This window comes from Salmo salar, chromosome 19 (assembly GCF_965601325.2).
Source record: "Salmo salar chromosome 19, fSalSal1, whole genome shotgun sequence".
NCBI lineage: Eukaryota > Metazoa > Chordata > Actinopteri > Salmoniformes > Salmonidae > Salmo > Salmo salar.
This window is the reverse complement of record NC_138309.1, coordinates 56,442,438-56,453,021: the sequence shown is the minus strand read 5'-3', so window position 1 is coordinate 56,453,021 and position 10,584 is coordinate 56,442,438. Positions and strand designations below refer to the sequence as shown.

General features: G+C 44.1%; 1 protein-coding gene across 1 annotated transcript; it reads right to left on the bottom strand.

Annotated features, from left to right (window-relative positions):
• Nucleotides 1-5,251: 5,251 nt before the first annotated feature.
• Nucleotides 5,252-10,283, bottom strand: arf1l (ADP-ribosylation factor 1 like). Its single transcript, NM_001173559.1, has 5 exons — nt 10,251-10,283; nt 7,633-7,790; nt 7,418-7,528; nt 7,163-7,287; nt 5,252-6,948 (listed from the first exon to the last, which is right to left on the bottom strand). The coding sequence occupies exons 2-5, from the start codon at nt 7,778-7,780 to the stop codon at nt 6,787-6,789; spliced, it is 546 nt and encodes a 181-aa protein (NP_001167030.1). The 5' UTR covers nt 7,781-7,790; nt 10,251-10,283; the 3' UTR covers nt 5,252-6,786.
• Nucleotides 10,284-10,584: the final 301 nt, after the last annotated feature.

Genomic DNA, 10,584 nt, shown 5'->3' with positions numbered 1-10,584 from the left:
TCTTTTTTAGATGGAATGACTTGACTCGCATAAAAACTGTGGATGGGAAACGTGGTTATTGACTCTTTGGAATACTGGAATACAGTAGGAGCTTGGGTCTGCAGAGGCCTCCAGAGGGGATATTATGGATTAATAATGTTATTGACTGTGTGACTGGCAGGGGTTAATTTGATTGGCAGAGGCCCATGAGTATGCTTGTGTGTATTTAATGCTAGGCAACAGACTGTCACAATGCCATAGATGCTCCGTGGCATGACAACACTCACAACATATAAGAGTGCAACACACATTAAAAGACACTTATTTTTTCTCCAATATCTACAGTATCTTTACTTGGGGTACAGTAGCACAGACAAACTCCATAACATTGTGACACCATCCATCACTGTCTGTATTAATATAGATGTATTAGTTTTGAAGGTCAGTAGCAGAGTATGTGAGCGGAGCTGAGCGGTCATTGCTCATGAAGCGGCTGCACATCCTTTCCAACCACTCCGCTAAAAACCACTCAGCGCTTAAAGGATAAAAAAAAAACTGCAATCACAATTTAATCAACACCCATCTATTTTTCTGACTACCTGGTCCTAACATTCTTTAAGTATTGAAACCAAACCTGATTTTTAGTTTAGAAATACTTTGATACAATGACACAGTTAGCTACCCACCTCGTTCCTTTGTTTTATCATGTGTACGTAGTAAATACTCCATCATGCTTTCTGGTGTATTTTGAAATTCCACAATGATTCTTTAGTTGTGCACTCCATCTCTTGGTCCTCATCTTTGTAAGTCAAACTGTTTTTTCTTTAGGAAAATACACTGCTCAAAAAAATAAAGGGAACACTTAAACAACACAATGTAACTCCAAGTCAATCACACTTCTGCGAAATCAAACTGTCCACTTAGGAAGCAGCACTAATTGACAATAAATTGCACATGCTGTTGTGCAAATGGAATAGACAACAGGTGGAAATTATAGGCAATTAGCAAGACACCCCCAATAAAGGAGTGGTTCTGCAGGTTGGGACCACAGACCACTTCTCAGTTCCTATGCTTCCTGGCTGATGTTTTGGTCACTTTTGAATGCTGGCGGTGCTTTCACTCTAGTGGTAGCATGAGACGGAGTCTACAACCCACACAAGTGGCTCAGTTAGTGCAGCTCATCCAGGATGGCACATCAATGTGAGCTGTGGCAAGAAGGTTTGCTGTGTCTGTCAGCGTAGTGTCCAGAGCATGGAGGCGCTACCAGGAGACAGGCCAGTACATCAGGAGACGTGGAGGAGGCCGTAGGAGGGCAACAACCCAGCAGCAGGACCGCTACCTCAGCCTTTGTGCAAGGAGGAGCAGGAGAAGCACTGCCAGAGCCCTGCAAAATGACCTCCAGCAGGCCACAAATGTGCATGTGTCTGCTCAAACGGTCAGAAACAGACTCCATGAGGGTGGTATGAGGGCCCGACGTCCACAGGTGGGGGTTGTGCTTACAGCCCAACACCTTGCAGGACGTTTGGCATTTGCCAGAGAACACCAAGATTGGCAAATTCGCCACTGGTGCCCTGTGCTCTTCACAGATGAAAGCAGGTTCACACTGAGCACGTGACAGACGTGACAGAGTCTGGAGACGCCGTGGAGAACGTTCTGCTGCCTGCAACATCCTCCAGCATGACCGGTTTGGCAGTGGGTCGGTCATGGTGTGGGGTGGCATTTCTTTGGGGGGCCGCACAGCCCTCCATGTGCTCGCCAGAGGTAGCCTGACTGCCATTAGGTACCGAGATGAGATCCTCAGACCCCTTGTGAGACCATATGCTGGTGCGGTTGGCCCTGGGTTCCTCCTAATGCAAGACAATGCTAGACCTCATGTGGCTGGAGTGTGTCAGCAGTTCCTGCAAGAGGAAGGCATTGATGCTATGGACTGGCCCGCCCGTTCCCCAGACCTGAATCCAATTGAGCACATCTGGGACATCATGTCTCGCTCCATCCACCAACGCCACGTGGCACCACAGACTGTCCAGGAGTTGGCTGATGCTTTAGTCCAGGTCTGGGAGGAGATCCCTCAGGAGACCATCCACCACCTCATCAGGAGCATGCCCAGGCGTTGTAGGGAGGTCATACAGGCACGTGGAGGCCACACAAACTACTGAGCCTCATTTTACTTTTTTTAAGGACATTACATCAAAGTTGGATCAGCCTGTAGTGTGGTTTTCCACTTTAATTTTGTGTGACTCCAAATCCAGACCTCCATGGGTTGATAAATTGGATTTCCATTGATTATTTTTGTGTGATTTTGTTGTCAGCACATTCAACTATGTAAAGAAAAAAGTATTTAATAAGATTATTTCTTTCATTCAGATCTAGGATGTGTTGTTTAAGTGTTCCCTTTATTTTTTTGAGCAGTATATTTAGCGAACTCCTTGACAGTAGCTAAAGCACTCCAGTCAAATTGGGCACCGTCGGCTCCTCGACCATTGCCGCAGGAAGTAGTTTGTGGGTGCTATGATTTTTTTTTATTTCACACACTGCAGATGGCTATATAGGTCCGCTAATACAGGACTATTAAAAGGCCCAGTGCACTACTCTGTGCATAAATTTGTTGACATCCCCATTAGTGAGCATTTCTCCTTTGCCAAGATAATCCACCCACCTGACAGGTGTGGCATATCAAGAAGCTGATTAAACAGCATGATCATCTGAGACCATTTACCCGGACAGCTAAGGAAATTCTGCACAAACTGTCAGAAACCGTCTCAGGCAAGCTCATCCGCATGCTCGTCGTCCTCACCTGGGTCTTGACCTTACTGCAGTTTGTCGTCGTAACTGACTTCAGTGGCCAAATGCTCACTGGCATGCTGGAGACGTGTGCTCTTCACGGATGAATCCGGGTTTCAACTCTACTGGGCAGATGGCAGACAGTGTACATGGCGTTGTGTGAGCGGTTTGCTGATGTCAACGTTGTGAAAAGAATGCCCCATGGTGGTGGTGGGGTTATGGTATGGGCAGGCATAAGCTACGGACGACGAACACAATTGCAATTTATCTATCGCAATTTGAATGCACAGAGATACTGTGACGAGATCCTGAGACCCATTACCGCACCATTCATCTGCCAACATCACCTCATGTTTCAGCATGATAATACATGGCCCCATGTCGCAAGGATTTGTACAAAATTACTGTAAGCTGTAAATGTCCCAGTTCTTCCATGGCCCGCATACTCACCAGACATCTTAGCCATGGAGCATGTACAACAGGTGTACAACAGGTTACGAGGTGTACAACAGGTGTACAACAGGTTACAATCAACAGCCTGATCAACTCTGAGTTGTGTCACGGTCACACCAGATACTAACTGGTGTTCTGATCCACGCCCCTACCTTTTTTTAAAGGTATCTGTGACCAAGAGATACATTTCTGTATTCCCAGTCATGCAAAATTCATAGATGAGGGCCTAATGAATGTACACTGCTCAAAAAAATAAAGGGAACACTAAAATAACACATCCTAGATCTAAATGAATGAAATAATCTTATTAAATACTTTTTTCTTTACATAGTTGAATGTGGTGACAACAAAATCACACAAAAATAATCAATGGAAATCCAATTTATCAACCCATGGAGGTCTGGATTTGGAGTCACACTCAAAATTAAAGTGGAAAACCACACTACAGGCTGATCCAACTTTGATGTAATGTCCTTAAAACAAGTCAAAATGAGGCTCAGTACTGTGTGTGGCCTCCACGTGCCTGTATGACCTCCCTACAATGCCTGGGCATGCTCCTGATGAGGTGGTGGATGGTCTCCTGAGGGATCTCCTCCCAGACCTGGACTAAAGCATCCGCCAACTCCTGGACAGTCTGTGGTGCAACGTGGCGTTGGTGGATGGAGCGAGACATGATGTCCCAGATGTGCTCAATTGGATTCAGGTCTGGGGAACAGGCAGGCCAGTCCATAGCATCAATGCCTTCCTCTTGCAGGAACTGCTGACACACTCCAGCCACATGAGGTCTAGCATTGTCTTGCATTAGGAGGAACCCAGGTCCAACCGCACCAGCATATGGTCTCACAAGGGGTCTGAGGATCTCATCTCGGTACCTAATGGCAGTCAGGCTACCTCTGGCGAGCACATGGAGGGCTGTGCGGCCCCCCAAATAAATGCCACCCCACACCATGACTGACCCACCGCCAAACCGGTCATGCTGGAGGATGTTGCAGGCAGCAGAACGTTCTCCACGGCGTCTCCAGACTCTGTCACGTCTGTCACATGTGCTCAGTGTGAACCTACTTTCATCTGTGAAGAGCACAGGGCGCCAGTGGCGAATTTGCCAATCTTGGTGTTCTCTGGCAAATGCCAAACGTCCTGTACGGTGTTGGGCTGTAAGCACAACCCCCACCTGTGGACGTCGGGCCCTCATACCACCCTCATGGAGTCTGTTTCTGACCGTTTGAGCAGACACATGCACATTTGTGGCCTGCTGGAGGTCATTTTGCAGGGCTCTGGCAGTGCTCCTTCTGCTCCTCCTTGCACAAAGGTGGAGGTAGCGGTCCTGCTGCTGGGTTGTTGCCCTCCTACGGCCTCCTCCACGTCTCCTGATGTACTGGCATGTCTCCTAGTAGCGCCTCCATGCTCTGGACACTACGCTGACAGACACAGCAAACCTTCTTACCACAGCTCGCATTGATGTGCCATCCTGGATGAGCTGCGCTACCTGAGCCACTTGTGTGGGTTGTAGACTCCGTCTCATGCTACCACTAGAGTGACAGCACCGCCAGCATTCAAAAGTGACCAAAACATCAGCCAGGAAGCATAGGAACTGAGAAGTGGTCTGTGGTCACCACCTGCAAAACCACTCCTTTATTTGGGGGTGTCTTGCTAATTGCTTATAATTTCCACCTGTTGTCTATTCCATTTGCACAACAGCATGTGAAATGTATTGTCAATCAGTGTTGCTTCCTAAGTGGACAGTTTGATTTCACAGAAGTGTGATTGACTTGGAGTTACATTGTGTTGTTTGTGTTCCCTTTATTTTTTTGAGCAGTGTATTTCAATTGACTGATTTCCTTATATGAACTGTAACTCCGTAGAATCGTTGAAATTGTTGCATTTATATTTTTTGTTCAGTGAAGTATGATACCTTACTCTAAATGGAATGGCACGACAATAGCATGACAGTTTGTGCATGAGAAGCTATCCATAAATGTTTCTTAACGGCTAAATTATACCCTTGTTTGTTCTCACAGATCTCTTTGGCAACACCAGATTTTATGATCAAATCATATCGTTTAATATGTTCAGGAAAACCCCACAGAAACAGTAGCGGGAAAAATGGACAGATTTCCAATCATTCTTAACAGACATGTCAGCATAACCTCCCTATGACCAGGTAGCCCCTCCTGCCCATGCCCCCTGTAGTCCTTACAGCTCTGGGAATAAAGGTACTAGTACTGATACCAATACCTTTTGTGTTGGTAACTGAAGTATGTAGTACAAAGTTGCTAAATGTAGCCAATGTTGGCGCTCATACCCTTGACCTAGGCTTATTTCCTTCATTAGCCATAGCGTTACAGTTAAGAGCATTCATAGTATTTGGTGCTTTTCCTTCATCACATCCAGGAAATTAGCAAGCAGCTGGGTACAGCATGCTGAGGTCCTGCCAACCTCAGACAATAATAATATTGTGACCATTTCCAGGTAGAAAACAAAAATGTAGAGTGTTGGCACCCTTGAGGGGACACTACATTTAATATACAAGATTTGTCATACTGCTCAATTGCATTTGGTTTAGCAGTTGTACAAAGAAATGCTAGAACTAGAGAAAACAGACATGTAACATTTCTAGGAATAAAGTTTGAAGCTTCTGAATGTCCACCTTCGACCAGCCCAATGCAGCCCATCAAAACAACCATGTATTGAAATGCCCAGTTGAATAAATAGGTGACAAGATGAATATGGAGGAGCAACTTTTACCATTAGGACAACATTTGCTTTCAATTCATTCAGTCAAAATGTCAAGTTTTCACAATTCGAAAAATGACCAAGAGGAATTCATGTAACATTCGTTTTTAAATTCAAAAGGTAATTTTAACATTTCCTTATGGTTATTAGGTTGTGCTTCATCTCTCTTTCTCACAGGGAAAAGGTAGTGTTCGCTGGAGAACCATTAAAAGGGGTTGGTAATATAATTTTACAAAAAGAAGAAAAAGCATGGTTTTCAAATAACGCGAAGAATGTCCAACGGTGGGACGGCATCTTTTTCCATTTACTTCAACCTGATACAGGTTACGATGCAGTTTTATCACAGGTGGGGCTAGGTAAGGTTTCAAAATGCACATCCTATCTTACAATCTCAACACTGGTAGTACAAATAAAGTTATATCTACCATGGAGAGAGGAGGACCGTTTACACCATTGCTCTTTATTTGCCTTGTGAAAACCATGCTTGGTGTAGGGAGGATGGGATCGTGCATGACAGAGTGGGGCTGGGTGGGATGTCGCTCGAGGAGCCAGACCACTATTTCCACTGCAGGTGTTTTAAAGGCACGCCGGGGTTACTCCTAATCCCAGCTAGACACTTCACACCCACACAACGCACGCGCTCACCTGACTGCAAACACACAGTACACACACAAGCAGCACAGGTTACAGCCCCAGGAGTAAGGTTCGATACAGAAAAAGAGAGGTGGAGGATGAGGTTTTTGGAGAAAGACTGGGAGGGAGGAGTTCCAGGGTGCAAGGGGCTTGGAACCGGTGCTGCCATCGTGTTAGACAGAGGGAAAACTAAAATGGTGGAATGGATCATTTCTGGTTCTTGAGCTGGTTGGAGAGCCAGTCGAGGCCCTCGTAGAGGCCGTCCCCGCTGGTAGCACAAGTGGCCTGGATGTACCAGCTGCGCTGGCGGAGGGCGTGGAGCCCCAGCTTGTCTGTGATCTCTGCAGCATTCATTGCATTGGGAAGATCCTAAGAAACAACCAGGTTCAATTATTAATCCTCTGTCTAACACACTGTGCAATATCTTACTCAAGCCCAGTGAAAGTGCAAGGGGTTGGCAATTCAAAAAATTATTAAGTATGCATGGTCAATGAGTATGGTCCACTTACAATTTTTAGCAGGATAAAAGAGCACTACAAGGGGTCAAGGCAGTCAGAATTCAGATATGAGTACCCATGTGCACCTGTTTGTTTGCAAAAACGAGCAGCACCGCATCTCTCAGCTCGTCCTCTGCGAGCATTCTCTGCAACTCCTCCCTCGCCTCATTCACTCGCTCCCGGTCGTTGCTGTCCACCACAAAGATAAGCCCTGCAAAGAAGTACATAGTTAGATGACAATATGACACTGGTTCTCCGAAAAGCAACTCTGATTCTTGTAACGATGGCACCATCTATGGACCACCAATGCCAACGATGCTCAAAGCTCCTTTGAATCTTACCTTGAGTGTTCTGGAAGTAGTGGCGCCACAGCGGCCTGATTTTGTCTTGACCGCCAACGTCCCACACTGTGAAGCTGATGTTCTTGTATTCTACCGTTTCTACATTAAAACCTGGACAAAGGACACAGAATGGTAGAGGCACATATTCCATAAGTAGCCTAATTTGGAGAAGAAAATTGTGATAGGCTAATGCATTCAAGAAAAATTGTCCTTACCAATTGTTGGAATGGTGGTAACAATCTCTCCTAGTTTGAGTTTGTACAGGATAGTCGTTTTTCCAGCAGCATCGAGTCCAACCATGAGAATCCTCATCTCCTTCTTGCCAAAAAGGCCCTTGAACAGGCTTCCAAACATATTCCCCATGGTCACTTATCTGAGAGAAAGAGGAATGCAAGGTGAAGAAAATCAGTAATGGTACACGTTTAGATTTCTACAGGGTTCATAAACATTGACAAATTGAATTTCATGACTTTTCACCAAATTTCCATGGCCAAACGTAAGTGGCGTCTACGTAAGTATAAAAAAAGTTGTGGTATTGACACTGGGAGGCTGCTCTCTGATCCCATGTATCATCTCCTGTCCTTGTGCAAGGCACTTAAAACCCCACCAGGTAGAATACCTGTTAGGCAACTATATAAATCACATGTGGTCAACCTTCAGTCTGGAGAGCTACTGGGTGTGCAGGCTTTTGATACAGCTCTGCTCTAATACAGAGACAGTTAATCAAGGTCCGGTTGAGCAGCTAATTCCTAAAAATGTGGTTTGTCAGAGGGGGACTGGAATAAAAGCCTACGCACCCATTCGCTCTCCTGGAGGATGGTTGCCCACCCTCGATGTAAAATATATTGCAACATTACAATCAAATAGGTTTAGGACTTTTTAAATAATTCATTCATTCAATATATCAAAGATCAAATGGCTATGGTAGGCTACAAATATTTGTATTTAGCTGAAGCATGCCCACAAATTTTCTTCAGGAAATGTAAATTTTAGTTTAGTCATTTATCTTACAGGTTGACCAGCATCTAACGTCCCATACATCAGATGCCCAAATCAACAACTTTCTAAACCATATAATCTAAAAGATAGTCTACATCTAATATGTTTTCCTAAAATTACTGTCCACAATTAACAAATAATTATTTTGATTCATATTCGATTCATCACGATTGAACCGAATCCCAAATAATAAAATGGCAACGTGAATAATTTGTTTAGTCAAAAAGAATTGTTAAAATTAATTAATCAACTTTGTATGGCCTTATTAGCGAGTGTCGCTTTTTGGAGGACATGACTTAATGAAAACGAACTTTTTTATTTATTTAACTAGGTAAGTGAGTTAACAACAAATTATTATTTACAATGACGGCCTACCCCCCCAAACCCTAACCCGTACGACGCCGAGTCAATTGTGCGCCGCCCTATGGGACTCCCAATCACGACCGGTTGTGATACGGTCTGTAATCGAACCAGGGTCTGTAGTGACGCCTCTAGCTACGCCACACCACTCGGAGCCCAACACATGCTAATAAAAGCAACACAGTTAACTACAGGGTACAATATATATGTTTTGAACGGACTACCCATTTAGTCTGTTCTCTATCATATTTTATAGGCTATATATGGGCCTACCTGCTGCTGGAATGTCCGACTGTCTCTCTCTGAGTAATGGCCCACTCGTCAAGCAACAATTGCAGGTTATGCGCGCAAACACAGACGTACTAAACATTCATTCCGATCCTGGCTGATATGTTGACTTTAAACTGTGCCTAAATAAATTACTTTAACAGAAATTGAAATGAATTTCCATGACTTTTCCTGAACTTCCGGATTGAATCACCCAAAACTTTTCCGGGCCGTACGAACCCTGTTTTTAATGCCGGAATGGCATTAGCTACCTAACTAACGTTAGTTTGAAGAATGTTGTCGGCCCTCCAGTTCACTATCCACCGGGTACGCCTGTTGCCAATTAAATTCGGATATTTATTTTAATCATGAAATTGTATGATCGTTTCTAGATCCTGATGGGAAACATTCAGGCTTGCTTAGTTAGCCCTGCCCCGGTTAAGAAAGGCCTAGCTAACTTGAACGTAGATTCATGCACAATTGCACAGTGTTTAGAAGCTAGGACTTAGGAGCAAGCACCAACTTGGCTAAATAAATACTATATTATATTGATGATTTTTGTCACATAACACCAGCTACCGAAATCATAAACCTGACAGGCTAAAAGCAGCTAGCCTTGGCGAGTCAGCTGACGTCAGGATCGCCTTCATTGTTGTCATTTTTTAAGTCGTTTGACGTTAAATGAACGGAATGCATCCACAGCCATACAACTAGCTAACTATAGCAGTATGCTGAGGTAGGCTGTTGGGTTTGGGGAATATACTGGTGGCTTGGAGTTAATTCCTGCAAACGTATGTCCCCTTGAATGTACATATTATAGCTAGCTAGGTACTATAACGTTAAAGCTAAAAGAAAAAGCTCTAACTAGCTTGGGCGGATGCTTAGCATCAAGCTATCTTATTAACTAGCTAGTTAAGTTAGCGAATAAACTGGGGATCTCAGGCATTTAAAACGTTTACCGAACATATCGTTTTACACGCATTTGCTATTCATCTTATGACAAAACTAGTCAGCTTGAAAGAAGACTGTGTCCGCTAACTTAGCATCACTAGCTAGCCATATATATGCCGCAACGTCAGATGTAGAGGAAATTGTGACGTCATTTGAAGAACGGACAAAGGGAAAACTGAGCGTTTTTGTCAAATTCTAGTTCACTCGAACATACATTATTATATGTTAAACATAACATGATGTATGATATATTCACCTTAGAAAGACTGCTTCGAGATCTTGCTTCTCTCCCAGTCACTCCAAAATGGCGTTTGCGCAACTCAGTAGACACCGGTGTGTGGACAGGCACTTCCCACTGTTAATCTTATCCAATCATATCACCTATTGTATTTAAAGACCCCGCCTGTAATACCATTTCATCCAATCACGGGGCCGATATGATTTGTAGACAACGAGGAAGTGAACGTACACATTTTAGCCAATTACTTTTGAATCACATTATTAATGCAACGCAAGTTATCAATGCAAGTGGCAGATAATAGATTCGGATCAATGCAGTCAGTAGCAGAATATTCTGTGATTCAACTCAT

Excerpts from the sequence above, each read along its gene's own strand:
- arf1l (NM_001173559.1), bottom strand. The coding sequence starts at position 7,780 with ATGGGGAATATGTTTGGAAGCCTGTTCAAGGGCCTTTTTGGCAAGAAG. Across the intron at positions 7,529-7,632 it reads TACCACCATTCCAACAATTG|GTTTTAATGTAGAAACGGTA; the intron begins GTAAGGACAATT and ends TCCTTTGTCCAG. Across the intron at positions 6,949-7,162 it reads TCGTTTTTGCAAACAAACAG|GATCTTCCCAATGCAATGAA; the intron begins GTGCACATGGGT and ends GTTGTTTCTTAG.